General features: G+C 51.4%; 14 protein-coding genes across 14 annotated transcripts; 6 read left to right on the forward strand and 8 right to left on the reverse strand.

Annotated features, from left to right (window-relative positions):
* Window positions 1–58: 58 nt before the first annotated feature.
* On the reverse strand, window positions 59–6,933 carry H257_02923 (hypothetical protein). The gene is made up of 11 exons (XM_009826762.1): window positions 4,088–6,933; window positions 3,519–3,963; window positions 3,137–3,259; window positions 2,954–3,064; window positions 2,384–2,661; window positions 1,992–2,235; window positions 1,460–1,663; window positions 1,099–1,363; window positions 450–695; window positions 317–403; window positions 59–267 (listed from the first exon to the last, which is right to left on the reverse strand). The coding sequence occupies exons 1-11, from the start codon at window positions 6,832–6,834 to the stop codon at window positions 152–154; spliced, it is 4,866 nt and encodes a 1,621-aa protein (XP_009825064.1). The 5' UTR covers window positions 6,835–6,933; the 3' UTR covers window positions 59–151.
* Window positions 6,934–7,076: 143 nt separating this feature from the next.
* On the forward strand, window positions 7,077–8,702 carry H257_02924 (hypothetical protein). The gene is made up of 6 exons (XM_009826763.1): window positions 7,077–7,168; window positions 7,230–7,462; window positions 7,518–7,667; window positions 7,718–7,778; window positions 7,838–8,050; window positions 8,107–8,702. The coding sequence occupies exons 1-6, from the start codon at window positions 7,093–7,095 to the stop codon at window positions 8,193–8,195; spliced, it is 822 nt and encodes a 273-aa protein (XP_009825065.1). The 5' UTR covers window positions 7,077–7,092; the 3' UTR covers window positions 8,196–8,702.
* Window positions 8,085–8,704, reverse strand: H257_02925 (hypothetical protein). The gene is made up of 2 exons (XM_009826764.1): window positions 8,535–8,704; window positions 8,085–8,483 (listed from the first exon to the last, which is right to left on the reverse strand). Exons 1-2 carry the CDS (start codon window positions 8,681–8,683, stop codon window positions 8,201–8,203), a joined length of 432 nt encoding a protein of 143 aa, XP_009825066.1. The 5' UTR covers window positions 8,684–8,704; the 3' UTR covers window positions 8,085–8,200.
* A 1,087-nt stretch (window positions 8,705–9,791) lies between these two features.
* On the forward strand, window positions 9,792–13,131 carry H257_02926 (hypothetical protein). Its single transcript, XM_009826765.1, has one exon. It carries the CDS (start codon window positions 12,063–12,065, stop codon window positions 12,624–12,626), a length of 564 nt encoding a protein of 187 aa, XP_009825067.1. The 5' UTR covers window positions 9,792–12,062; the 3' UTR covers window positions 12,627–13,131.
* Window positions 10,423–11,127, reverse strand: H257_02927 (hypothetical protein; the record flags this gene model as incomplete). Its single annotated transcript, XM_009826766.1, has 1 exon — window positions 10,423–11,127. The coding sequence occupies one exon, from the start codon at window positions 11,125–11,127 to the stop codon at window positions 10,423–10,425; it is 705 nt and encodes a 234-aa protein (XP_009825068.1).
* H257_02928 (hypothetical protein) lies at window positions 11,223–11,522 on the reverse strand (the record flags this gene model as incomplete). The annotated part of the gene is made up of 1 exon (XM_009826767.1): window positions 11,223–11,522. One exon carries the CDS (start codon window positions 11,520–11,522, stop codon window positions 11,223–11,225), a length of 300 nt encoding a protein of 99 aa, XP_009825069.1.
* A 159-nt stretch (window positions 13,132–13,290) lies between the features above and the next one.
* H257_02929 (hypothetical protein) lies at window positions 13,291–13,497 on the reverse strand (the record flags this gene model as incomplete). Its single annotated transcript, XM_009826768.1, has 1 exon — window positions 13,291–13,497. The coding sequence occupies one exon, from the start codon at window positions 13,495–13,497 to the stop codon at window positions 13,291–13,293; it is 207 nt and encodes a 68-aa protein (XP_009825070.1).
* A 91-nt stretch (window positions 13,498–13,588) lies between these two features.
* Window positions 13,589–13,804, reverse strand: H257_02930 (hypothetical protein; the record flags this gene model as incomplete). The annotated part of the gene is made up of 1 exon (XM_009826769.1): window positions 13,589–13,804. The coding sequence occupies one exon, from the start codon at window positions 13,802–13,804 to the stop codon at window positions 13,589–13,591; it is 216 nt and encodes a 71-aa protein (XP_009825071.1).
* Window positions 13,805–13,873: 69 nt separating this feature from the next.
* H257_02931 (hypothetical protein) lies at window positions 13,874–14,576 on the reverse strand (the record flags this gene model as incomplete). The annotated part of the gene is made up of 3 exons (XM_009826770.1): window positions 13,874–14,005; window positions 14,044–14,157; window positions 14,286–14,576. 3 exons carry the CDS (start codon window positions 14,574–14,576, stop codon window positions 13,874–13,876), a joined length of 537 nt encoding a protein of 178 aa, XP_009825072.1.
* Window positions 14,577–15,630: 1,054 nt separating this feature from the next.
* On the forward strand, window positions 15,631–17,195 carry H257_02932 (isocitrate dehydrogenase, NADP-dependent). The gene is made up of 2 exons (XM_009826771.1): window positions 15,631–15,859; window positions 15,929–17,195. Exons 1-2 carry the CDS (start codon window positions 15,754–15,756, stop codon window positions 17,167–17,169), a joined length of 1,347 nt encoding a protein of 448 aa, XP_009825073.1. The 5' UTR covers window positions 15,631–15,753; the 3' UTR covers window positions 17,170–17,195.
* A 147-nt stretch (window positions 17,196–17,342) lies between these two features.
* On the forward strand, window positions 17,343–18,516 carry H257_02933 (hypothetical protein; the record flags this gene model as incomplete). Its single annotated transcript, XM_009826772.1, has 7 exons — window positions 17,343–17,504; window positions 17,550–17,648; window positions 17,697–17,766; window positions 17,852–17,958; window positions 18,005–18,106; window positions 18,165–18,263; window positions 18,316–18,516. The coding sequence occupies 7 exons, from the start codon at window positions 17,343–17,345 to the stop codon at window positions 18,514–18,516; spliced, it is 840 nt and encodes a 279-aa protein (XP_009825074.1).
* Window positions 18,517–18,690: 174 nt separating this feature from the next.
* Window positions 18,691–19,441, forward strand: H257_02934 (hypothetical protein; the record flags this gene model as incomplete). The annotated part of the gene is made up of 5 exons (XM_009826773.1): window positions 18,691–18,866; window positions 18,930–18,996; window positions 19,058–19,211; window positions 19,272–19,335; window positions 19,378–19,441. 5 exons carry the CDS (start codon window positions 18,691–18,693, stop codon window positions 19,439–19,441), a joined length of 525 nt encoding a protein of 174 aa, XP_009825075.1.
* Window positions 19,442–20,865: 1,424 nt separating this feature from the next.
* Window positions 20,866–23,969, forward strand: H257_02935 (hypothetical protein). The gene is made up of 6 exons (XM_009826774.1): window positions 20,866–21,023; window positions 21,089–21,764; window positions 22,219–22,297; window positions 22,371–22,489; window positions 22,561–22,730; window positions 23,287–23,969. The coding sequence occupies exons 1-6, from the start codon at window positions 20,879–20,881 to the stop codon at window positions 23,742–23,744; spliced, it is 1,647 nt and encodes a 548-aa protein (XP_009825076.1). The 5' UTR covers window positions 20,866–20,878; the 3' UTR covers window positions 23,745–23,969.
* Window positions 23,970–24,286: 317 nt separating this feature from the next.
* Window positions 24,287–25,529, reverse strand: H257_02936 (hypothetical protein). The gene has a single exon (XM_009826775.1). The coding sequence runs from the start codon at window positions 25,485–25,487 to the stop codon at window positions 24,309–24,311; it is 1,179 nt and encodes a 392-aa protein (XP_009825077.1). The 5' UTR covers window positions 25,488–25,529; the 3' UTR covers window positions 24,287–24,308.
* Window positions 25,530–25,960: the final 431 nt, after the last annotated feature.

The raw sequence follows: 25,960 nt of genomic DNA on the forward strand, positions 1-25,960 counted from the left end.
ATTAAGAGGACCTGTAATAGTAAGTAACTTACCATTAATATAAATATTAATAGTCCTATTACTGTAGTACTACTCAATAATATTGCCTCATAAAAGTACCGAATGCACGTGATAATGGCAAAGGATAAGCTTAATCGATGGGTGGTAGGTACTACTTCGATCCGGCATTCCTTCCTGGGGGTGGTCGGGAGCTGAAGACGTGGCCCGTGGGTTGGGCCAAGTAGGTCGTTTTCTGTGGCGCGATGGGGCTACTGTACATGGCGTCTCCTACAAAAGTGAATCATAAACAACATCACGTCCAACCAATTCAGTGAACCTGGACGGGCGAGGCTTTTGGTTTGGCTAAACGATGCAAAGCTGGTACTTAATGCCATGTTGAGTCCGGAATTCATCATCGGATTGTCTACACATCAAGTATTTCACAACCATACTATTAAAATATATCGTACTGCTCACGAGGGTATCTGGGAGTACTTTTCTCCTGTCTTCTTTCGAATCCACCGAGTCGCGCGCCTTGTCCTTTTCATCGCGGGTCGACGACATCGGGGACTGCAACGACTGCGGCACTTGGGGGAGCAGCGTCACGCCGTTGTTGCTGGGGTTGGCCGACTTGCGGCGCTGGCTGCCCGTGAGCGAGTCAAAGCTCATCGCAGTGAGTTTGACGCTGGTTTTACTCGACGATTGCATTGGCGGGGCTACCGTCACCATATAAACACACTGTTCAGACGAATATCTATTTATTTATATACATATATATATATATTAATTCGATATCCCAGGGGGATGCTCCACCGAATGACAAGCAGCACCAAAACCGACAGACAACGGAATTTTGACCAATTAAAACACAGACCACAATTCCAGTGGCCAATCAAAATCTATCTTCAACCCTTTCACTACATCAAACTCGTGTGTGACTTATATTAGTGTGGCATGCGTTGGTATTTTTTAATATTTAATACAAAATTTGATCGATCAGTTGGTGAATCAGCACACAAAACTCCAACGTTTGGCTCCAAGCACAAGATATATATCTATATATATCTATATATATGTTTCTATCTCTCTCTCTATATATATATATATCTAGAAACGTACTCTGGAGGTTCAACGGTAGTGTGGGATTCACCAGACTTCGGTCGTGCATAAACAAAATTTCGATGCGTTCGCGCTCTTCCAACGTGATGTCCTTGCCATCTAATGTCTTCAGCGACGGGTACCGAAAGATGATGGTCGACCGAGCCAGGTGTCGCTTGGTCACTGGGTTGTTCTGGATGCACATTTCCTGGAGGATCGGCAGCACCAGGTGCAGCCGCTCGATTTCTTCCATGTCGGCCAGTCGGTTATTAGACAAGTCTAGGGCCTGTATGTATATACATAAAAAGTTAGTCAAATATATGGGATTTTTTTATAAAAAAATTGGCGTTTTTACAGGTCTTTGCGTTCATAAAGGTCGTACCTGCAGCCGCGGCAACGAGAAAAAGTTGGCAAGGGACCGGAGACTGTTGTCGTCGACCTTGAGCAGCACGAGATTTGGTAGCGACAGACCAGGGGGAGGTTCAAACTGGCGGATTTTATTTTTACTTAGGTGTAGCTCCTTGAGTTCGCGCGACGACGAGAGACCCGCAATGCTCGTAATGTCATTCGACTCCAAATTCAGCACCTATATATATATATATATTTGTCAAATCAATTCGAAACTGGAGCGAACCCTCATGAATGTCGTAAGAGAATGGATTCAAGAACTGCCTAAGCCAATCAAATCACGCTCTAGTGAATTTCTGCCAATCCAAACGTTTGACTCGACTCTGTCCGTCCAATTGGACAAACCATATTATATATACGGATCTTTGTATAGTATAGTTTGTACAAGCTGAAATGGGATCAAATCGATTTGAATGCTATTTTGCGACATGATTCACAAATCCAAATGCAGCACCTATGTATAATATATATATATATTCATATGACAACGACGAAGTCGGTCGGACCTTTAAGTCTGGGAGGTGCTGCAGCCCCAGCATCAGCATATCTGTGACAACGTTCTTGGCCAGTTGCAAGTTTTCCAGCTTGGGACATGCGAGGACGCCCGTGCCAGGGCCGACGCTGTCCAGTCGGTCGATTTTGTTGCTGTTTAAGTTGAGCACCCTCAATTTCGGGAGCTTTTCCAGTCCGGAAATATCGGCAATTAAATTGTTTTCCAAGTTCAGGTCCTTCAAGTTGACAAACACGTCGCTACGACGGAGAGTAGTAGACTTTGGTTAGAATATATATATATAAATACACTAGTATATATACATATATAAATATAATATGTATATATGTATATATACATGTAAAAATATAATATGTATATAAATAATATATATATATATATATATACCCGTGAAGGGATCCAATTTCTCGGATCCGACAACTTGACAGCTCCATTTCCTGGATCCGATTGAACGCGTGGCCGATCTTTTCGATCAAAAAGTCCGTCGTGAGCTTGCCGCTGTACGCTTGCTTGGATTTGTTTTGCAGTTCGGCTGTGACGCTGACCCCGTCGAGTACTTTAACACGGCGGAGGTTGTAGATCGTGTACAGTTGGTACTCGTCGTCAGCACACAGACCGTTGCCAGAAAAGTCGACAATGATCAACTTGGGCAGTGATTTCAAGTGCTACCCATAGGTGTATATATATGAACGATTCATTATGATTTATATATATATAAAGGTATGATATACAACATGAACGATTCATTGTGATTTATATATATATATATAAAGGTATGATATACATCATGAACGATTCATTATGATTTATATATATATATATACGTCAATATATTGTACCTTTATATATATATATATATAATATTGACGTACAGTACATCATAAATGATTCATTACAATTTATATATATAGAATAATTAAACCATGAGAAGAGAATAAATGTATATGTTTGTGGTACCAGGATTTCCTTGAGGTTTGAAATGTGATTGTTGCCAATGTACAGCTCCATGAGCCGCACCAAATGCGTCAACCCTTGCAACGACGTAATCTCGTTGTCTTCCAACGACAGCTACAATTCCGATGTTATATATATATATATATATATACTTATAAATTTCTGAGATTTTTCATGACAACGTACTTGTTTCAAGTTGACGAGTGCGTCGAGGTTTTTCAAACTCGTGAGTTTGTTTTTGCCCAAGTCCAATACACGCAACTGCACGAGCGTGTCCAAGTTTTCAATCGTCATGATTTGATTGTTATCCTACTCCCCATATCATATATAATTCATCCTATCTCATCATATATATATATATATATATTTGTTTGTTTATTTATATATATATGTATATTTGTTTGTTTATATATATATATATATATATATATTTGTTTATTTATATATATGTTTGTTTATATATATATATATATATATATATTGCCACGATCCATTCAATGCACACAATCACCACATCACATCCCTGCATAACGATACAACAGATCATATATATAATATATATCTGTACCAGCTCAAGTTCCTCCATGCGGGTGCACATGCCGAGGCCGTCGATGTACGTGATGTCATTGTCCGAGAAGGAAGCTACGCGCAACTGCGTGAGTCTGTCCAGGTGGGTCAGCTGGGTCAGCAGCTCGTGGTTCACGTGCAGCTCGTCCACTTCGCTCCACCACGCGCCGTCTTCGTCAAACATCATCGCATCCTGGTCAAACGTTGTCGCATTTTGTGTACGAGTAGAGGTCGGTCGCTTCTTCTTGCCATACGTTGTTTGAAACAAGTCCAGCGTCGACACCACCCCCCGTTGGCGGGTATTCGCAAGCCGAGACCCCGTCCAGATCTTGAGTGGCGTTAGGGCTGTACATAATTTCATGGCGGTGTCTAGCTCGGTCTTTGTCACTGGTGCCATGTCCAGGGTATGCAGCTGCGGCAACCGCTGAAGCACATGCAGCCGATACCTACATATTGATATTACGCTGTAAAGTTACAATCACTCAGCGGGCACTTAAGCCGATACCTACAGTATCATCATCTATATACACTCTTTGCTTTATATATATATATTATTATATGTGGGCTTACCTTTTGGCATCGCAGATGGCGTTGTTGCGCATGTCAAGCGTGCGAAGATGCAGATGGCTCAAAGCTTGAACGTCGTCGAAGCGGTAGAGCAGGTTGTTGTTCAATAGCAACGACTGGAGCGCAGCGAGTCCGGTGACGTTATCGATGCCCCGGAGGATATTGTAGCCCAGGTCGAGTACCCGCAGCGCCACGAGTCCGTCCAGGCATTCGATCCGGCGGATCTCGTTGAAGCTGAGCACGAGCATCTCAAGGTGTACGAGCGGGCACGCGATGAACCCGTGGAGCGACTTCAACCCGCAGCTCGTCAGGTTGAGCTCCACCATGAGCGTCAGATCCTGTTGTCTGGACGTTTCCAAGATGAACGCCGGCGTAATCGTAGCGGCGGCGTTGTGACCCATCACGGCATGGCGACGGGCGATCGCCGGGTCCATTTGGATCAGCCCCTTGGACCTGTCCTCGAGCAAGTGTTGCTCTAGAAGTGGCTCTGCAAACGTGAGCTTGTACTTGTTGTAAAATGCATCCGTGAGGACGAACGCTTCGCCCATGTCTTGAAGCGCTTCTGTGTCTGGTTTCAAAGCAGTGTCTATGGCAACCTTGTCTGGGCCACCCATTCCATCCCGACAACAACTACTCATGGTGGTACTACTTGTATACTCGTACTCGACCAAGTACTCTGGCAATATCAGCGCCTCGTCCAGCACAAAGTAGCACTTTTGCTTGGGGTCGGCGGGTTTGGTCACCTGCAGACACTGCAAGTCGCCTCCGTCGGCGGCGTACTCTTGCTGGACCTGCGCGAGTTTGGACATGCTTGGCACTTGCCGCGTGTGACCCAGGAACACCTTGGCGATCAGAACCACCCCCGGCGGCAACCTCCAGTCCCCGCGGCGGTACGCGGACCGCATCGGCAGCGTCAGCTCCGTCGGCGTGTCCCACCCAAACGCATCGAACGGGGCCAATTCCGTCGGGTCGATACGGTTTGTGCCTTTTACATGCAGCGCCGTGGCCAACCGCGGCAAGTCGAGCGCCGCCAGCGAGTTGGACAGCTTGATCCCGCCGTCCGCCACCCCCGCATACTCGTCCACGGCGCGGAGTCCGCACTCGACAGCGTGCTCTTGTTCGCGCATGGTGACGCCACCCGGAGTCGCCATGTGGTCCAATATCGGCGGCTGTGAGTAGAACAAGTACTCGAGCGCGTTTTCCAGCACTCTTCCGTCCCCCGTCTTGGCGGTCGCCGCCGCAGCCGAGTCCTTGACGGTCACGCCTCGCTTGGTCACGTTCTCCTTGACGTGGTCGTCGGGCCCGTCCAGCACTTGGTCCATGCGTTCTTGGAACCGGTTGCGCAGGTACCGGTTGTTGATTCGGGCGACGCGGAGTACGTGGACGTCTCGCACGCCAAACACGTGCAGGTCGGCCACGAACGCGCGGGATTTCACCAAGTCGACACAACTCGTGTACCACACGTCGGCGGATGTGCCGTCTTCGAGTCGGATGTTTCCCCCCGTGTTGAGCTCGAGCACGAGTCGCCGGATGGTCTTTTCACTGAGCAGTGCCAACGTAGCTACGAGCGAGTGAAACGCGGCCGTCATCGAGTGCAGCACAGTCATCTTTTCTTGAATGTACTGGGCGATGCAGTCGCGTTTGATGGTGAGGGCGTTGTTGGGCAAGTTGGGCAGGGATGACAGCGTGGCAGCCGACGGTGGTAGCGTTTCCAAGTGAAGCTCCTTTTCCAAGTCGCTTAGCTCCCGCATGAGCGCGTTCAGGTTAAAGTTGAGGTAGTGGACGTGGTCGGTAAAGCAAGCCCGCGCCTTGCGTACGCAGTTGGTCACGTTGCGCTTGATGGTTTTGATGCGCATGTTGTAGTACATGCGCTTCTTGATGAGCGTCGTGTCGGCCACTTGCTTGTTGGTAGATGTTAGCTCGATCGTGTCGAGGTATATCAGCGCCGGCAGCTGGCAGAGCAGGTACGTTTGGTAGTTGCACAGCCGACACACGGGGTTGTCGCCGTAGTGGGGATCGCTCAAGCTGAGCGACCGAAGCGCGGGGAGCTTGTTTAGCCCGTGGAGCGATTGAAATGAGTGCAGTCGGTTGGAGGCAACGTTGATATCCTCGAGCAGCTTGTTGGCCTCAAAGCCCGACTCGAGCTCGTCGAGGTCGTTACGGGCCAGCCAAAGCTGCTTGAGTTGAACACATTCGCTCAACCCAGAGAGTCGTCGGATGTGGTTGTCGTTAAGCCACAACACTTGGAGCGACGTAAGGGTGGATAGGTTTTCGATCTTCCCAATGTGGTTGGAACTCAAATTGATGTGCGTGAGCTTGACGCACGCGCTGAGATTCGAAATATGCGTGAGGCCGCATTCGATGATGCGAAGGGATTCCAGTAGCGGACAGCATTCCAGACCGTCGATGGTCGTGATCGTCGGGTGCTTGACTATCGACAAGTGCTGCAGCAACCCAAAGTACCGCACCGACCGCATGGACGCCCAGAACCCGAGGAACATCTCGAGCGACGTCACGCGGTCCCCGCGACGGACAAATTGCTTCCGCGTGAGACCGTTCGCAGTGCAGCACTCCTCGAGGTCTGGATTTGCATCAAACCATTCAAACCGTTCGCGGTGGGAGGGTGTCGGCGTGTCGTCCTCGTCGGCTTCTTCCTCGGGGGACACTCCGTCGTCATCTGCAGCTGGTTCTACGGTAGTGAGAACCTTCTGTTGAGCATGCGGCTCAATGGGAGTGTATGATGTCGACATTTATGAACCCTCTGGACATCCATACACCGCACGGACTGGCGGGAAGGTGCGCGAGGAGGCGGCTTGGCGTCAAGACGTTTCAGGTTGCTGTTACAAAACATCGTTTTGCCAACTCGTCGTTTGATTGGCTGTTTACTGATTCATATAGCCTTGTGATTGGTTTAAAATTGTATTGGATTGGATTGGTTAATATTACACTTCATGTGCCTTTCTATTGGTAGATACAGCAAATAAGTGTTTCCAACCAAAGCAACAAGCATGTACTGGGACCTGAACGTACCGGCGGCCGTGGCGGCGGACCAGCAGTCGAATTACTTGATCGAAGTGGCTCGATGTACAAGAAACATTCGCCTACCTATGTGCCTGTGATCTGTAGCTGATGGCCATATCTGCAGTAGGAATTGGTGGCATTGCGTTGAACGTCGAGTGCGACTTGAAGCGCGCTCCGGCCGCGGTCGACGACGTGCGGCTGTGGGAGCTCAAACAGTCCAAGAAAACCAAGCCTCAATTGCATGGACTGAGGATAATTGATGGCCATGCGCCGTCGTCTGTCCCGGTCGACGGGTTTGTTCGTCAATTGAAGCGCGTGACACTTCAATGCGACGACATGAACGCATTGCGGTCGTTGGTAGGACATGACATCGCCTGGTTCGAGATAATTTGAGTTGTTATTCCATGCGTAGAACTCCAACAAGAGCGTGCAGGCGTACGACATTGTGGCCGTGGAAGCGTTGTCCGGCCGCGTATTTCAATATCTCTGCGAACATGCCGACATCGACCTCATTTCGTTCGACATGACATGCCGTGTACCGTTCCAGCTGCGCAAGCCGATGGTAGACCTCTCATTCTCGTCGTCCCCATCTCATGGAACATGTGAACGTAGGTAGACGCAGCCATCGCGCGAGGCATTTGCTTTGAAATCAAGTACATGCACGCGCTGGGAGGTTGGTGCGCGATGCATATCATGATAGATATGAATGTGATGAACTGAATCGTCGGGTAGATTCGAATGGGCGGCGGTACTTTTTCTCGAACGCAAGCAGTCTCCTTCGCCTGACCAAAGGACGGAACGTGGTATTTTCGAGCGGCGCCGTGCGGCAAATGCTGCTGCGATCGCCCTACGATGTTGTCAACATTGGCATGCTTGTGGGGTTGCCATATACACAAGCGAGGGAAGCGGTTCATGGCGCGGCATTGGCCGTGATTGCGCATGGAGGTACGGACGTGTGCATGGAACAAGATGATGATTGACGGAGATGCATATGGTCGTAGAGATGCGGCGCACGAAAGGGTCGATGGAAGTCCGAGCAACCACCACCACACACGCCGCCGATGGAGATGTCGACATGGACGAAATATAGTTGTATTAGTCGTCTTGCTCGTTCATGTCATCGTCCGGAATGTGCTCGTCCTTGGTTTCTTCGTCGTCTTCTTCGATGGACGTGTCGGGAGCTACGTTGTCTTCGTGTTCTGGGGGTGCATCGATGGAAGGACTTGCTTTCACGACAGGTTTCTTCGTCGACTTGGTAGCATGCAGAAAGGTTTCCAAGGGTGTAACAAACGAATCCATGTCGACATCGTGCAAGGCTTTGATGACATCTTGAGCAGAGATTGTCTGGCGCTTCTTGGCTTTGCACTCTTCGTTCGCCCTAGACACACTCCCTGCATGAAGTCAACTCGTGAACTCCACATGGACATACGCCGAGGTCAGGTACAGAATGAACACGCCAGCTGCAGCTTGAACGGTCTCCCTCGCTTCCCTCGTCATTCCAGCCTTGTTACCCAAGCACTCCTTCACTATCCGATTAACCGTCCCTAGCGGCAACGTATACTCAAGCGGCGGCGCCATCACGTCAATCCAGCGCGCGAAATTGCAAAAATACAATTCGGATGCTCCAAACATTATTCGGATGCTTGATCGTATCCGGATTAAGGGGATAGATGACGTAATATTAATAGTACTTGTACAGTGTATGGTGCACGTCAACTGCCAAATCAGATATAGGAGGTTTTACTATAAAACGTATTTTCACTGTGAATTACTTCGAATAAGTTAGTATATTGTGCCATGAACTCGCCAACTAATCGAGAAAAGGATATGATTGGCTACAAAGATGAAGGTTGCGATTTTATTGGCGAAAAAGATTGATTGTAGTATTGCAGTCACAAAGATACAGGGAATGACGTATTAAGCGCCCCCGTGGTACTTCGAATTGGCATTTCAATTGTGTATTGGGACAAACTACTTCGAAATTTCAATACTTTAATCAATACGAAATTTTAGTACCACGGGGGCGTTTAATACGTCATTCCCTGTACCACTTCAATTTACTTTTATATGAAATTTGGAAGGTCCGGCGATTGTTCGGCGCGTTGAAACATTGGGGTAAAACACGTTTGAAACCAGGTGACCAATAGAGTAGAGTAACGGTCATGAATAAAATCTACGCGTTAAACTCCATAAGATAATATTCTGATTCATTTCATAAACGCATAATATCAATGTGATAAATGGATGCGAAAAAGTCCAATAATACGACCAGCAGTTAGTGTACGAACGATGGCTGTTACGACATTTACAATTAATTCTATGCATGGTGCCAGGAATATCGAAATACGAGTAACGTTACCAGGATAAATCTGACCTCAAAAGGTTTTAGCAAACAAATTGAATTTTTTCAAGCCAACATGACTACGGCTAAAAAGCCCGCCAAAAATGCCCTGCAACCCCTCCCCTCCAACTTGATGTTACGACGAAAACAGCGGAAACGCATGCTAGGCCCGATCTCGAAACCCATGGTCTTGTGGAAACTCGGTCGTGTGGGTGATCACAAACGTCCGCCACAGTTTGATGTCCAAGTGGTAGAAATGACCTCGAAATTGTACGCAGAGCACGCCCGAGATGACGGCGGACGCCTTGTCGAGGTAAACGCAGTCAGCGTTCTGCCATTGGTCGAGCGCAAGTAGACTTGCCTGCCGCGGACAGCAGCAGCGACACGTTGGCGCGTGCGTTTTTCCTGTGTGGTCGTCTCCTCACTCGCTCAACCACGTATGAAAACACCATGCAGTCGACGCCGATGGCCAAGAGCTGGACGAACCGCTTGGGGCTACCACTGCGCACGACGCCCGCGTGACACGACAGCTGGAAATCCATTGCCACCGCGTCGCAGGCCCGTGTCACAGAAACCAAACGCGTCACGGGGAAATACACGCTGACCATGGCCGCAACCACCCACAGGAGGAGGCTGTCGTACGTGCGTCATCGTGTACGCCCCCGTGAAGGCGATCGCAACCTCGCCAGTAACAGTATGTACCATTCAAACTGATTGGTCGCAAAGACCGTGACGAGGCCGAGCTGGCGCAGTTCAGTGACGCCGTGCTGAGCATGCCGATGGCCACCATCGACCGAAGAAACAGCAGCGGCCGAGGCTAGCGACGATGTACACAGTCGCCATTCCCGCCACACACGCGAGGAGGGTCGTGATATACACGACGCACCCGCGAAAGTTGAGCGCGGCGTTGGCAGGGATCTTGAGGGCGCTGGTGAAAGTCGACGTGCTCAGAAGCACGAGGCGCCCGAGGTCCCCTTCAAACGACACCACCTCCCGCCGACAAGTCTCCAGTCGTAGGCGAACCCCCACAAAAAGAACGAAAACGAGTTGTCAAAGAACAGCAGGCGCGTGAGCACGTCCCCCGTCGAACACTGGGACTGAAGGAGCCAGACGTTACCCATGTCGGCGGCAGCCGCAGTACGCCCAGCCATGACCCATTCGGCGGCGATAACGTCCGCGGGCAGGAACGAGGCCGCGAACGTCCGCGACGCCTACAGGACGGACAGGCACACGGCCGGCGTCTTGTACTCGTTTTCACACATAGCTGATGCGTTCGTGCTGTTTGAAGAAATGATGGCCGTAACGAGGTTGGACAGCCGGTTGGACAGCCGCGTGGGGTTGATCGTGTGGGCGAGGCTGCCGCAACCGCGATTTCCCCACAGCGAGACGATGGAGATCGTGCCTGCGATCGCCTGGCCGTCGGACACAGCAAGTTACCCGAGATGCGACTCAGGCCAATCCAAGGCGACTGGCGCGTTTGCCAAGACGACATGAACACGGGATGCTCGTCGTTGTCGGCCAGCCGCTCCACGATTGCTTCCGTCATACGGGCCATAACAACCTTGAGCGAGTCTGGGCAAGGGACGTACCGAGCGTCGATATATCCGAATGGCCCCAGTAGCCGCCTCAACATGACAGTCACGCGGTGAAATGGCTGCGTCAAGAGCAGGTTTGCGGTCATCTACTGCTCCAGCGATACGTCGGCATAGGCAAAGTTGTCTCTCGAGGCGACAAGACTGAGGCCGGTGGCCGCCGACACGTTGGTCGTGACCAGGGCTAGGTCATTGGCGAGCCCCCACCCAGCACAGTTTGTATGTGGTTTGCGACGACAAATTGAAACAGCCCTTGGCTGGACTGGATCGTCATGGGAAACGACATGCCAAATGCATTTTGAATTGCTAACGCCTTGACGAGGCCGACGCGCTTGTAGTTTTGCGCGTGGGTCGTGTAGTGTTGGAGGTCGTACGCGAAAAAGTCGGAGAGCACAATGTTCGGCAGCGCCGTTTCCAAGTACACGGCGCCGTTGGATGCGTATCGTGCGCTGCGTCGCAGTTGCCGGGAGGAGGTGTTGGCCATGGGAAACGTCCGATTCAAGTCGAGCCAGCAGTATTGATTGGCTAGCCACGGTAACATGCATCGTCCATGCGACGGAGGCCGTCGATGGCAAGGGGGATCGAGTTGAGAAGGCTGAATTGGATCGCTTTCACGTGGAGGGTGCTGGTGGACACGGGGGACGAGGTCGAGTTGTACAGCATCAAGTCGCCATACTTGTGAAGGGTAATGTCGTCGGGGTTGTTAATGGTATTGTTTGGTCCAAACACCAACATTCGCTTGGTAAACCAGTGGCCCAAGAAAGCTTGCGTGCCGGACTAGTTGAACGTGGCCCACCAAAAGTCTTTGACCATGTTGACGCGTGTAGCGTCGATGAACACGACACTGCTGGCCAGCGACGTCATCGTACATCAGGCACCCGAGCGCGAGGAGACTGTCCCGCCGCAGAAAGCGCCTGGACAAAATCCTCCTCTATTTTCTTCTCCTTCTAGCACCACTATCGACTTGACCACCGTCGGGGCATGCGACAGCTTGAGCTGCTGACTCAACCGCCGACCGCGCTGAATGTCGTGGCTGCGCAACGTCCATGACTTGACGTCAAACGCGTACGTGACGTGGAAGAGCCGCAGGCCGAGGATCCCGCTCATCACGCTGTCGAAATCGACAGGTGTCGATGTATTTGAGACAAAGTCCAAGTACGCCTCGGACGCCCCGGCAATCATCAGTGACATGGGGGGCGGATGCCGCCGCCACTTGAACACGACGACCCCCATGTACACCGCCGCGGCATGGCCAACTCCCCGGTCACATGTTGCACCACCTGGCGCGCTTAGCCGATTTCCACGGATCCACTGGTGCACGCCACCTGTTTGGCCTACTCCAGAGTCGCAGAGGCCTGCAACGGGGCGATCTCGTTGGCCAGGAATAGCACCGCCCTGCACAATGCCGAGCTCAATGGCGCGGCGTAGTACGCGTGGTTGCTCGCAAACGCGAAGAGGAAATTCTGGACAACGTACGCGATCCACGTGGCTTCCCCCGTCACGACGAGATGCGTGGCCATCGATCGCGGCTGCCACGCAAAGAAGACGAGGCCGTTTGCGTTGGCGACCGACAGGTTGGACGTACTGAGGTAGATCACGCTGGTCATGCCCCGCACAAGCAGTAGCGTGCGTCCGATCCAGACAAACCCCGCCACGCGGTTGAACCGAAACAGGTTCCGGCCGAGCATTTGGAACCGAACGGACGCGTCGTACACGAGCAGCATGGCCGCTACGACCGCAAAGCTGTACGTTATGTACAGCGAAATCGCGCGGAGGTAGATCCCCCTATCGATGGAGGAGAGAACGCCTGGATGGGCACTGCCCTTGAAATGAGAGTGAGTGACCGCCCCGTGTCGCCTTCAAAGAGCACGACTTCGTGCCGCTGACTCACCCAGTCGTGTAGCATCACCCATCCAAAGAACGACCACGCCACGTCGGACGATAGGACCACGGGTTGCTGCACGGAAAAGTACATTCTCGACGACGCATTCACCCCATATTGAGCCAAACGCACCGCCCGCATAACTTCGCGGAGGGCGGTTTCGTTGGACGAGTTGAGCGCCACAACGCCGACGACCAAGTCAGTGGTGGCCACTCCCCGCAAACAGGATGAGAGTGAACTTGTGGACACCAGTGCGTACGTAGTGGCGACGGACAAATTCCAACCGGCTTTGGATTTTGGCATGATTAGGGTTGCTGCCGTGCAAACGCCACGCTGTGTCGTGTCCACCTCATGGTAAATCGATCCTGGCTTATAACGGGTCTTCAAAAGTGAAAACTTCCTGGACGAGCAGCATGGTGCCGGCGCCGTTGGGCAGGCACAGCGGGTTAGCGCTGTAGTAGGCCAGCCGTCGGTCCGACCACGCCGCGGGCGTGGGGTTAATGGGCTTCCCGGGTTCGGGAATCGGTTGCGCGATGTGCCGTGTTGTTGCATTCGCCAAACACACAGCTGTGAACATCGCTTCAAAGGCAAGCAAGTTGGCCGAGGACACGTGGGGGGCACACCACGAGCTTGGCGTCGATCGTGCCAAACGGACCCACACTCACCTGTCACGGCACGGCCGACACGGACGACAGCGACACCCCGGCGTAGGCAGGGAACACGGTTTCTTCGTACGAATACTTGGTTGTGTTGCGAACCAACGATCGGTTTGCTTGCATAGCAAACGTCAGGTCGTTCCAGAGGCCGTAGTACAACAGCGACGTCTTCCACCCGGACCCGCGGTGTTCGTACACTAGCGCTTTGATCGTAAAGTGCTGGTGCATGCCAAGGGCATTCTCCACGCGGATAGTCTCTTCGACTCCCGGTTGTCACGTGTTCTGCCACGGGAGCTGTCACCTCGTGGCGTTCTTGGACCGCCACAACGCCGCCTCCGACGCCACATCGGCAAACGCATCGGGGACGGACGCCAGCCAGTCGATGCCCCCCCGAAGCTCCCGGACGCCGGACGCGATCGCCGTGTTGAACTCCCCCCATCATCCCCGCCTCCGTACTCGTGCACTACATCCGACCACCGGAAGTTGCGCAAGATTGCTTCCAGGTGCACCGCGGTGTTGTCGCTGTCGGTGGAGGGACACCTCACTTGCCTCGCGGTGGTGTTGGCCATCTCGAACCGCTTCTACACGTCCACCCAACAGTACTGCACCAGTGTTCGCATGTTGTCTTTGATCACTGGCGTGGATGCCTTGGATGATGTCTTTCAAGCCTGTGGTGCTTTCGAGCACGACCCGTCGGGCTCTGAGTCACGACGGATGACGGCGAGCTGTAGTCTTTTGCCAGTGCAATGGAGTGCGCGAGCAAGCCAAATGCGGGGGACGCCGACGTCCCCAAGCGCAGGTTGCACAGGTCCCCCAAGAACGTTTGGTATAATTGAACTCTGGCCAACACATATCGTTGGCGAGGTACGGAAACAGCAGACTTGGGCGAGAACCGACACGAGCATGTACAGAACCCTGCCACCGCCTCCAGCCCTTGGAATCGGGTCAGAAGAGGTGAAATGTACATGCCATGCACAAGCTCGGCGTGACCCACTTGCATCGTTGGGGGGCCGTCGTTCGTCCCATGATCAAATGCTGGTGTCGCAGTCACTCGTAATTCAGCTGATGCCGCCAGTAACCGATCCACGCGAAACTGTCGGCTGGACAACACTCAAAAGACGATCTCATGTAAACACATGCCTAAATTGACAAGTGAGCGCGAAAGCGTTCGAATATTGGATAAGGTTGAAGTGTACCGTAGTAGAAACGAAAGCGCGCGCGAATTGATTGATATTCACTGTCCAGCTCCACAAGTCAGAACTCAAATATCGTAACGGACTCACAGGACTGTTACTTTTATACTCGTTGTTTAGGTACGATAACAATTATTATTACTACGTAGTATTAATATTATTAACTTACATAGTGTACGAGTACTATATTAGTGTACGAAGAGAGTTGCGGTGTTCGTTTCCAATCGGCACACGACACTTTTTCGAGTCGCCAAACGTAAACGGGCACACGAGGTTTTAGTTGGGCACACCACCGTTAACAATTACTTTTTAATCTGCCGATGTGTGTCCGTTTTAACTGCAAAAGGTTCATTATTTATTAATACAGTACCTGCCTGTAAATTGGAACGTAGCTTGGTATGCCGCCGTTCAATCCATTGACAAAGCAATGCATGTCAAGAATTGCCAGAAGAAATTTCCGTCGCCAGTTGTTAATTTGGTTGGCCAACTGTCCGTATTTATACTCATTCGCATCACACATCGTGACGCTTTGCCACGCTTCGCATCAAACAAGACGGAGCAAAGGACCAACGTGGAGGTTGCATCTTCCTAAAACAACTTACAGACAAACTCTGCCCCATATCCCAAGTCGTGACACCCGTCCATATGAGTGGCACGATGATCTCGATCCAGTCAACAAGCCACATCGTCTGAGTGGTTGCTTCAATATCCTCCAGCCAATCATATAATGTCAACAAATCGAATGCACCAATCAAATTTCAAATTGAAAATCAGCCAATCAACGACGCAGATTGTCTCACCCACTACAAATACAAGAGGGGGTTGACATGTCGGATGAATCCACATATACCAATGTACCGACGTTTTACAGTATATTGAGGCAACTCCGAATATACCTTGGTTTTTGTATGGTTAAACATGAGGTCCTCTACCACGTCGTTGTGACGGCGTCCCTCCTTCAAGAGGATTCAATAGGCAACGAGCATGTGGGGTTGGATTTGGCTGGGGATTTCGTGGGGATTTCGCCATTGTTCATTTCGACGCTTAGCTGTCGCCATGCTTGCCAAGACTCTTGCCGCCCGCCGCTCGTGTACGTAGGCACCGCTGCCATACCCACTCCGTGTATATGTATCTCATGCTTTGTCAATTCTTCATGTAGTCTCGTCGGTGAAGAAGATCGCCGTCGCCAACCCCATCGTGGACTTGGACGGGGATGAGATGACCCGTGTGATTTGGGACCAAATCAAGGCCAAGTTTGTGCACCCGAACTTGGATTTGAAGATCGAGTACTTCGACTTGGGCTTGCCCCACCGCGACCAGACGAACGATCAAGTCACGATCGATGCGGCGCACGCGATCAAGGAGTTCAACGTCGGCATCAAGTGTGCGACCATCACCCCCGACGAGGAGCGCGTCAAGGAGTTCAAGCTCAAGCAGATGTGGAAGTCGCCCAACGGCACGATTCGTAACATCTTGAACGGCACGGTGTTCCGTGAACCCATTGTGATCTCGAACGTGCCTCGCTTGGTGCCTGGGTGGAAGAAGCCCATCGTGGTCGGTCGCCATGCGTTCGGTGACCAGTACAAGTGCACGGACTTTGTCGCGCCTGGCCCTGGCAAGTTCAACATGACGTTCACCCCCGCCGACGGCAGCAAGCCGCAATCGTGGGAAGTGTACGACTACCAAGGCGCCGGTGTCGGCTTGGCCATGTACAACACGGACGAGTCCATCTACGCGTTTGCGCACTCGTGCTTGGCGTTCGCGTTGACCAAGAAGCAAGACTTGTACTTGAGCACGAAGAACACGATCCTCAAGAAGTACGACGGTCGCTTCAAGGACATCTTTGAAGAAGTGTACCAAAGCGAATACAAGTCCAAGTACGACGCCGCGGGCATCAGCTACACGCATCGCTTGATCGACGACATGGTGGCGCAGGCGCTCAAGTCGGACGGCGGGTTCGTCTGGGCCTGCAAGAACTACGACGGAGACGTCCAGTCGGACATTGTCGCCCAAGGCTATGGCTCGCTTGGGTTGATGACGTCGGTGCTGTTGGCGCCGGATGGCAAGACCGTCGAAGCCGAAGCCGCCCATGGCACGGTCACCCGCCACTGGCGCGAGTACCAAAAGGGCAAGGCCACGTCCACCAACCCCATCGCGTCCATGTACGCGTGGACGCGCGGGTTGGCGCACCGCGGCAAGCTGGACGGCAACCAAGAGCTGATCCAGTTCACGCACGACTGGGAAGCCGCCGTCATCGAAACGGTGGAAGCCGGCCACATGACCAAGGACTTGGCCATCTGCGTCCACGGCACGTCCAACGTCACCCCCGACCAATACTTGACCACGGAACCGTTCATGGACGAAGTCGTCAAGGTCTTGAACGCCAAGCGCAACCACTAAGTAACGACGTTGTGTTTTTCTTTTGCTTTTTTTGGACCAATGGCCTTGAGAGAATGCGTCGTCGGGTTGTATATTCCAGCCAATGAAACGCCCGGATTTATAGGTTTGGCGTTTCGTCGCAAATATAGAAAGCCAATCCGACTACGTTTCGATAACATATAGGAGTTTCGAGGATGGCGGATCTTGCAACCACTGTCGACCATGATGTCGATCGCTTTGATCTGCTGGTCGCGCAGGGCCGCGACGTCGACGCCTTCGTCGAAGCAGCGCAGAAAGGAGTAGTGTCATACGTTAAAGCAGGGCTTGAGACGATCCCGATCAACGCCACGCATTCCGTAGGTCAGCTCAACCAGGTGAAACTCACGAGTGTTGTTGGATAGGAACTGGAATGGACGGCGTTGCATGCTGCAGCTGCCAATGGCCACAACGAGATCGTTGAATGGCTCTTGGCTCATGGCGCCGATGGTTCTTGTGTGACGGCACGTCCGCACCATCTGATATGTGAATCACTCATGCATTTCCTGTAGACGAAACACAAAACCCCGCTAGCCCTTGCCATGCAACGTGGGCACTCCTCGATTGTGCATTTGCTGCGAGGTAGTATTTCATCTAACGTTACTTTTGATTCCGTCGTGTGATGTCGTCGTGGAAGTTATCTACTCATCGAAGTACGAGATGTTAGTCAGCCGCAAGTTCACGGCAGACGACTTCGTCGAAGCTGCACGTCGCGGAAACCTAGACGATATCCAAGCCATGGTGGCGTGGGGCATCGACGTGGACGCTACCAACGTAACTATGCCATGGTATACAAAAGTGTGCAATGGACAAGTGGTAGAAATATGGCGTGTCGGCACTCATGTTTGCAGTCGAGGAAGGCCACGCGCCCGTTGTGGGGTATTTGCTGGTGAATGGGGCCAATGCAGCCTCGGGTACTACGGTATTCATCATGACTGCAGGATGAACCATTACTGAGCCGTGGTGTCATGTAAACGTAGCGGCATGGGACGTCCTTGTGGCTCGCGACGGTGGACAAGGGCCATCCCGACATTGTGCGGAAATTCCTACACGCGGGGGCGTCTGTGTCGTATAAGGACGTACGTCACGTTGCGACTTAAACTGCATTAAGAATGGCATGGTTGCGACTAGCCCGAGGACGGATCGACTGCCCTACATGTGGCTGCAGGGAGAGGACATGCAGCAGTGGCTGCTGTCTTGGTGGATAACGGAGCAGATAAGACAGCACATACGATGGATGGGGATACGCCCTATCGAGTCGCGTTGCGGAATCGACAGCTCCACGCGGTGGACCCTGCGTCCGGCTTGTCGTTGGAGGTCATTTTGAGTTGACATCGTCAAAGCAAGTCGTCCACGTTCAATATATACAATAGCTCGCTCTATTTTAATTACTCCTTGTGTTTTCATACTGAAGTTCAATTGTATTTGTTGGATCTAAAATAAAACTGAGCTTTCTAATTCATTTTCGATCATCCACTATTTCGCGCGAGGAGAACTCAGCAGACCATGAGCACGACGCGGTACGAGGTGAAGGACGGCGACTTCAGCGCATACCTTGTGGGTACGTGGAAGCGGACGTTAGAATGGAGGAACTTTGGGTCGACCTTTGGTCACGTTCGCACGACCAACAACGTCGTGGTCATTGAAGAAGACACGACCGCCGCGAAGCAACCCAACACCAAGTACGTACGCACTGAGCCATCACGCATTCGTTCCTCCATGACCACACGTTGACTTGGTGCTAGGTTTCTCAAGTGGTCGTTTGGACGCGGCCTTCGGAAGAACGAGCTTACAGCTGCATATACGATTCAGGTTCATGCCTTCCAAGGGGTTGTTCGACTTGATATTTGTACTGAATTCCTTCCGACGATAGTTCATTCCCGACGACAAGGGCACGTTCATGGAGTGGAGCTTCGAAGGCGCCACATGCCACGGCTTGTTTAAGCCCGAAGCGAGTGTAGCGATCTTCAACTTTTGCCTGCATGACTCGATGGTCACGATCACATATCGCATGCTGGATGCAAGCAGTACGTGTTCTCATTGTGTCGTCGGTTGATTTTCTTTACGAGGAACACAACAACTTGTAGCCATGGCCGTGTGCATTGTGGATGTCGACAGCGACCATACGCCCACGATTCAATATGGCAACATGTAAAGGCTATAGCCTCGAATCCCGACTGATCATGCTCATAGGTATCGCATCGATCCGACAAAGTATCGCCCCGACGATGCTTCCGTGGATGAATTGAACAACTAAACTGTCAAGACGAACTTGAATACAATGTCGAACCCACACTGTACAAGGACATCCCGTGGCGATCTTGTTCGAGGACAAAGGAGCAAGCTTGACATATAGAACTATAACCTATAAGTGGATCTATGCATCCTCGTCCTCTGTCGTGCATGTACCTGGTACGCCAGAGCTGCGTTGGGCAGAGAATTAGGAGCGTTTCTCGCCCTGGTCGCACGTGACACGTTGACGGGTGTAAGCGTGTCGTGTGCGTCGTCATGTCGATCCTCCAATCGAGTTGGATGGTCTTGTGTCATCTCAGCTGCCGTGGTACCGCTGCTCCCATCATGATGTTGCGCGAGCATCTCGGAACCCACCAAAAGATTTGTGTTGAAGTTGAAAAGCCTTTTCATTTCGATATACTCTATCATTAAATATGTTGATTTGTCGTAGTTTTCTATTTGTCGTGTAAAAGCCTCTGTAACATAATATGCTTCGACACCTGATCGGACTCAGTTTGACCGTCTGATTGGTCAGTTTAAGTTTTGACAGCTCTGGGGGATTTGAGATCATTGCGACAAGCAGCACGAACGATGGACCCGACGCCAGCCGACACACCCGACACACATGACGACGAGGACGATGGAATTGACATTGGGAGTCTGACGCCAGAGGAGCTCGCGAAGCGAGGGGCAAAAGGACGGAGGAATGGCGTCACAGGCATCCACGTTGAGACCAACCAAGAGCCCGACAAACAATAGCCCTCGGTGAGGACAACGCCCACGTCCAATTCAATGTGACGAGCTAGCTGCAACGCGAAGAAAACAATGTCCTGGTCGAAAGGATCAATCCCTGAACTTCACGCAGCAGATTCTGGATGGACAGGAGCGACAAATGTACCCATAGCGGAGCGAGCAGCATCAGCGAAGGAAGCAGCGCTGTACGGTCCGAATAGAAAATAGATTCATACTTATAATGCAACATCTCTTGTCGTCGTAGTCGTCAGTCAAACAAGCATTAGTAGGCTATGAGCCTGGAAGTATGCTGTATCATGAGCGCACCTCTTGGCGTCAAAGATCGCGAAGTGCTCTTGATTGATCTGTACAATGAGAACGTGCAGTACGACAAGCACCTCACACAGCAACGTCGCGCGGAGCATGCTCGGGAAGTATGCGACTATCACATGCTCATGCATGATCAACTCGAACTACTGCTGATACACTTCCTTGGCGCCGCCTCTATCGTCCATCGCTTACTTCATGTTGGAGTTCACGGCTTGAAGCCTTCGAAGGAAATCCAAACTTCGGTTCTTCTATCACATTGCAATCACAGGTAGTCGTTCCGGATATATTTCCGGATATCATGGCACATCATTTGATTGGTTGAATGACGCAAGCGCAATCACTTCGAACTTCGCTTTTGAGCCCATGGTGCACCTTTTGCATCATTCTCGAAAAGGTGCACATGTTGTCTCGTGCCCTGTTCCGTGCCGCTCCTCTCACGTCGGCCCTCCGGCGCAATGCGTCTACTGCATATGCGTTGCCTTCGTGGGCCAAGGTGAACCCTGAGACGCTGTCTGGTGCATCCCCTGCCGAAATCCACAACTTGGGTACGACAGTATTTACCAGATCTGAGGTTGATTGTTTGAATGAAGCTTACGTGGTTGCCGTGTAGTGAATGGCGAGTGGGTGAGCACGAAGAAATCCGAGGGCATCAAGGATCCATTGACCGGCGAAGTGTTCTTGCAAGTGCCGCTGACGCAAAAGGACGAATTGAAGCCGTTCATCGACAACTTGCGCTCGACGCCCAAGCACGGGCTGCACAACCCGTTCAAGAACGTGGAACGTTACTTGTTGTACGGCGACATCTCCCACAAAGCCGCCGCGATGCTCCGTGAACCCCACATCGAGCACTACTTCATCCGGTTGATTCAACGCGTCGCGCCCAAAAGCTACATCCAAGCCAAGAACGAAGTGGTGGTTACCCGCAAGTTCTTGGAAAACTTCTCTGGCGACCAAGTGCGCTTCCTCGCGCGCTCGTTCGGCGTGCCCGGCGACCACTTGGGTCAAATGAGCACCGGCCACCGATGGCCGTACGGTCCCGTGGCGCTCATCACGCCGTTCAACTTTCCCTTTGAGATCCCCATCCTGCAGCTGCTCGGCGCGCTCTACATGGGCAACCGCGTGACTCTCAAGCTCGACTCCAAGGTCGCCGTGGTCATGTACGAAGCGCTGCGCATGTTCCACGCGTGCGGCATGCCGCTTACCGACGTGGACTTCATCAACTCGGACGGCCCTGTTATGAACGAGTTGCTGCTCAAGGGCAACCCGAAAAACACCTTGTTCACGGGGTATATATTTATCTATATATATATATATATATATTTGAGGAATATACTCACATGTGGATGGATTGTATGACAAAAAGTTATTTGTTTTGGCACGTTTTGGTATATATTGTGAATTCGCTATATATTTCCAAAATTCGCGTGGTTTTGTCAAATCAATATTGAATCACGCTGGAAGTTGTCATTGGTTGAAAATATACTTGTCCTTTCTGTACGAGCCAATCAAATCCACTCAAAATTGGATTAGCCAATCACGTCAATTCGTGATTCGATTCGACGGGGTCTGGAAATCTATACCGAATCCACAATCTATATGGACACTTTTTTTACCGATTTGATATATAAATATCGTCCGTTTTTTATTGTTTTTGTTTCAAAATGCATTTTTTCGTCGTTTTCATTTATTGACACGATTTGACCGTTTTGACATGTAAATTGACATGTTTTTTCATTCTAGGTCGTCGGTGGTGGCCGAAAAGTTGGCAACGGAATTGAAGGGCCGCATCAAGTTGGAAGATGCTGGGTTCGATTGGAAGGTTTGTCCATGTTTCAGCCAAATTTTCACATGTTTTGAGTGATATTTTCGGCTAAACCGATCGTTTTGTTTAGATTTTGGGACCCGATGTGTCGGACGTCGACTACGTCGCGTGGGTGTCGGACCAAGACGCGTACGCGTGCTCGGGGCAAAAGTGCTCGGCGCAATCCATCTTGTTTTACCATAAGAACTGGTTGGTTCATTTGTCGTGTTTTCGGCCAAAAAATGTCGAAATTCACGCTGATTTTTTAAAATTATCCACAGGGCCAAGGCAGGAATTGAAGACAAGCTCAAGACTCTGGCCTCGCGTCGCCAGCTGGACGACTTGACCATCGGCCCCGTGCTCACGGTCACCACCAAGCGCATGCTGGACCACGTCGACGACCTTCTCAAGATCCCCGGCGCTCGGTTGGCTTTTGGCGGCAAGGAATTGAGTACGTTTTGAGCAAATATTGGTGAATTTTCTCTAAAATGTTTGAAAATTTGCGTGGTTTTCGGATTTGACTGGCACTAAACGTTTTGATTGGCTGCATATTCTTGTCGTTTCTGTCAGAGCCAATCTATCAGTCAGATCCTATGATTCGGCGATTCCACGGAGATGCATAGATATACATTTGGCCGAATCGATACAAAACATGGTAGTTTTTGATCCGTTTGAACATGTGTGTTTTGCTATTATTGTGGTATATTCGATACGAATTTCCAGACCCCGTCGAATCGAATATCTCGCCATCGAATCCCGGTATCGACGCTATTGGCTACTCCATTTTTGAGTGGATTTGATTGGCTCGAAAGGACAAGTATATTCAACCAATCACAACTGTGGCGTGATTCAATATTGATTCGACAAACCAGGTGAATTTTGGAAGTTTATAGCGAATTCACAATATTTTTTAAAATTATTTTCAAGAATAGACCCAACTTTTCTTTCCGTTGATATTTAAGCTTTCATATGACTCATTTGACTGACCGTGGTATTGTTAAAACTAGAAAACCATTCGATTCCGTCGATTTATGGCGCGATTGAACCCACGGCCGTGTTCGTCCCGTTGTCGGAAGCAGCCAAGCCCGAGCATTTTGAGCTCGTGACCAAAGAGATCTTTGGGCCGTTCCAAGTGATCACGGAATATGACTCGGACGCTGACGTCGAGACGGTGTTGGGCATGCTCGAGCGCATGGAGGCGCACCTGACGGCATCCGTCGTGTCGAGCGACATCGCGTTCCAGCAGCACATTCTGGCCAACACGGTCAACGGCACCACGTACAACGGCATCCGCGCGCGCACGACGGGCGCCCCCCAGAACCACTGGTTCGGCCCCGCCGGCGACCCCCGCGCCGGCGCCATCGGCACCCCCGAAGCGATCAAACTCGTGTGGAGCTGCCACCGTGAAATCATCAACGACTTTGGACCCATTGGCGCCGACTGGACCACCCCCAAGGCTACGTAAAACCAACCAGACAAACGTGCACCAGACTACCTAGTTAGTACATGTGACTACATAATACTTGTCCAATAGCCACGGGTACTACTACTAACGTTAGTACTACTAGTAGCCTCAACACACATACAGTTTACGAGTACTATCATAACGTTTGTCTAGGGATGCCCTAACTGGTACACTACTGGGAAAAGTGGATCGAACCAACCTGAAACTCTACTGAACAGTAGTAAAGTATTACTATTTTAATAGTAAAATTAATAGTACTTACATTGTGATTCGGTACAGATTTCCAGACCCCGTCATCGAATCACGAATCGACGCGATTGGCTACTCCAATTTCATGTGGACGTGATTGGCTCTTACAGCAAGGACAAGTATATTCAACCAATCACAACTCCAAAGTGATTTAAACTGCACGAATTTTGGAGGTTTATAGCGAATACACATAATACTTGGTGTTCATATCTTGGAGCATGTTTGAGTAGTTCTCGCCCAAGTTCTAACCGCAGTCAATATTAACAGTAAACCTGAGTGATCTCAAGGACCAATGTCATAAATAGGTAGTTTGGATTAGTTTTTCATGGTTTCGCTCGACAATCGAGTCCCAACATGGCTACTAGTACTACTAGTACTACTAGGATTGCAGGTCCGGAACGGCCGCAGCTCGTCTAAGAGGCGCGACCGCAGCACGTACTTCTTTTGGCCCCACAAGTGCAGCGCTCGCTGTCGGTGGCCCGCGAGTCCCGCCATGGCACATCCGTCGATGAACGCCTTGGTCGCGTTGAATTGCCACGGGCACTCGTCCTCCGCGGCGGCATAATCTTGGGGGAACTGGTGGTGCCAGTTCTGGTATCCCTCGCCCAGCGACACGAGCGCGACCCAGAGGCTATCGCGGGCGGATAGGACGGCGTTGTACGGCTTGGACCCGACGATGTGTGTGACGCTGTTAGCCACGCATGTGGCGTGCATCACCAGTACTTGGCGGAGGAAGCCGGCGACGAGGAGCGCGGTGGTCCAGTCCTCGCGCCACAAAAAGGACGACACGGCGACGGGCATGGCAAAGCACATGATGGGGTTCAACACCCAGTGGAAACGGTGCTGCATTGCAACGACCCAGTCCTGGAGGAGGTCGTCGCAGGGAACGGCGGCGACGGCGGCCACCATGCGCGAGGTCGGGCGCATGACGAGCCATCCCATGTGGGCGTAGAAGAGGCCGCGGTGGATATTGTGCGGGTCGAGGTCGGTTTCGGCGAACTTGTGGTGTAGTCGATGCCACCGACTCCAGTCGAAGATGGAGCCTTGGAGGGACGTGGACTGCCACAGCATGAGCACAACGCGAACCAGGCCGTGCGCTTTGTAGCTTTTGTGCGCCCAGAGGCGGTGCGCGCCGGCGGTGACGCCGAGCACACCCGTGTAGAAGAGCATGCCGGTGAACACGAGGGTTTGCCACCGGCAGGATGGGAGAACCTGCAGGGCGAAGATGGCGAGGACATGGGAGGTCGCGATGTACAACGCCATGGAGAAGTTGACACGGGAGACGCAGGAAATGAAGGATGCCGCGATCGAAGCCGACGACGACGAAGTAGGAAGATGGAACCACCACATGAGTTGGGAAATGACGTTTTGCGATGTGTGCGACAACAAGGACTGGATCATCCAAAAGCTGGTGGTGATATCACACGACGACTCGTGACGGTCGCAGCGAGGATGATGGAATGTAGTGAACAGATGCGGCGAAGGGGGCGTCATGCCAGCGACCACGATGATGAAACGCACCTGATTGGAACGAGGCCAGTTGAAGTTTGGTGTGGACAAATCTAAGTGTCGAGCTATTTTAAGGATACTATGGTACTCAGTATGTCACAAAGGAGAAAACCGATCTGGTGAATCTCGTGATCACTGAAGTGTGGTACAGGTAGAGAGAGCGAGCGAGCGCTTGTTGGTTTGCGTGGAGAAATGTGTTTACTGTTTGGACATCACGTGTGACAAGTGATGGGAACAGAGGTCGCTCTGTACCAGTCACGAAACAGCATGTTGCAGACGTCATTACAATCGACACTTGAGCACACGAGAAAAGGCTGACGTCATGAATGGAAACGGAATTGGGGCTGGTGCGATTGTTGAGCGATACGCTAACGAAGCAGGATTCCCGTGACCACTGGGGCAGATTTGTCAGATGCGTGGTGGTAACTTACACTCATGAAATACAAGCACACAGGGAC

Source organism: Aphanomyces astaci, assembly GCF_000520075.1.
Source record: "Aphanomyces astaci strain APO3 unplaced genomic scaffold supercont1.5, whole genome shotgun sequence".
NCBI classification, from domain to species: Eukaryota; Oomycota; class Saprolegniomycetes; order Saprolegniales; family Verrucalvaceae; genus Aphanomyces; species Aphanomyces astaci.

What these genes read in the sequence shown, in the direction of transcription:
- H257_02932 (XM_009826771.1), top strand. Translation starts at nt 15,754, where the DNA reads ATGTGGGGTTGGATTTGGCTGGGGATTTCGTGGGGATTTCGCCATTGT. An exon ending in TCTTGCCGCCCGCCGCTCGT is followed by an intron (nt 15,860 to 15,928) that starts GTACGTAGGCAC and finishes TTCTTCATGTAG; the next exon opens with TCTCGTCGGTGAAGAAGATC.
- H257_02923 (XM_009826762.1), bottom strand. Translation starts at nt 6,834, where the DNA reads ATGTCGACATCATACACTCCCATTGAGCCGCATGCTCAACAGAAGGTT. An exon ending in GCCATCTGCGATGCCAAAAG is followed by an intron (nt 3,964 to 4,087) that starts GTAAGCCCACAT and finishes ATCAATATGTAG; the next exon opens with GTATCGGCTGCATGTGCTTC. An exon ending in ACTACCGTTGAACCTCCAGA is followed by an intron (nt 696 to 1,098) that starts GTACGTTTCTAG and finishes TGGTGACGGTAG; the next exon opens with CCCCGCCAATGCAATCGTCG.
- H257_02926 (XM_009826765.1), top strand. Translation starts at nt 12,063, where the DNA reads ATGTCGTGGCTGCGCAACGTCCATGACTTGACGTCAAACGCGTACGTG.
- H257_02936 (XM_009826775.1), bottom strand. Translation starts at nt 25,487, where the DNA reads ATGACGCCCCCTTCGCCGCATCTGTTCACTACATTCCATCATCCTCGC.
- H257_02924 (XM_009826763.1), top strand. Translation starts at nt 7,093, where the DNA reads ATGTACTGGGACCTGAACGTACCGGCGGCCGTGGCGGCGGACCAGCAG. An exon ending in TGAACGCATTGCGGTCGTTG is followed by an intron (nt 7,463 to 7,517) that starts GTAGGACATGAC and finishes TTCCATGCGTAG; the next exon opens with AACTCCAACAAGAGCGTGCA. An exon ending in GTACATGCACGCGCTGGGAG is followed by an intron (nt 7,779 to 7,837) that starts GTTGGTGCGCGA and finishes ATCGTCGGGTAG; the next exon opens with ATTCGAATGGGCGGCGGTAC.
- H257_02925 (XM_009826764.1), bottom strand. Translation starts at nt 8,683, where the DNA reads ATGGCGCCGCCGCTTGAGTATACGTTGCCGCTAGGGACGGTTAATCGG. An exon ending in ATTCTGTACCTGACCTCGGC is followed by an intron (nt 8,484 to 8,534) that starts GTATGTCCATGT and finishes GAGTGTGTCTAG; the next exon opens with GGCGAACGAAGAGTGCAAAG.
- H257_02935 (XM_009826774.1), top strand. Translation starts at nt 20,879, where the DNA reads ATGTTGTCTCGTGCCCTGTTCCGTGCCGCTCCTCTCACGTCGGCCCTC. An exon ending in TGCCGAAATCCACAACTTGG is followed by an intron (nt 21,024 to 21,088) that starts GTACGACAGTAT and finishes GTTGCCGTGTAG; the next exon opens with TGAATGGCGAGTGGGTGAGC. An exon ending in TTTTGGCGGCAAGGAATTGA is followed by an intron (nt 22,731 to 23,286) that starts GTACGTTTTGAG and finishes TGTTAAAACTAG; the next exon opens with AAAACCATTCGATTCCGTCG.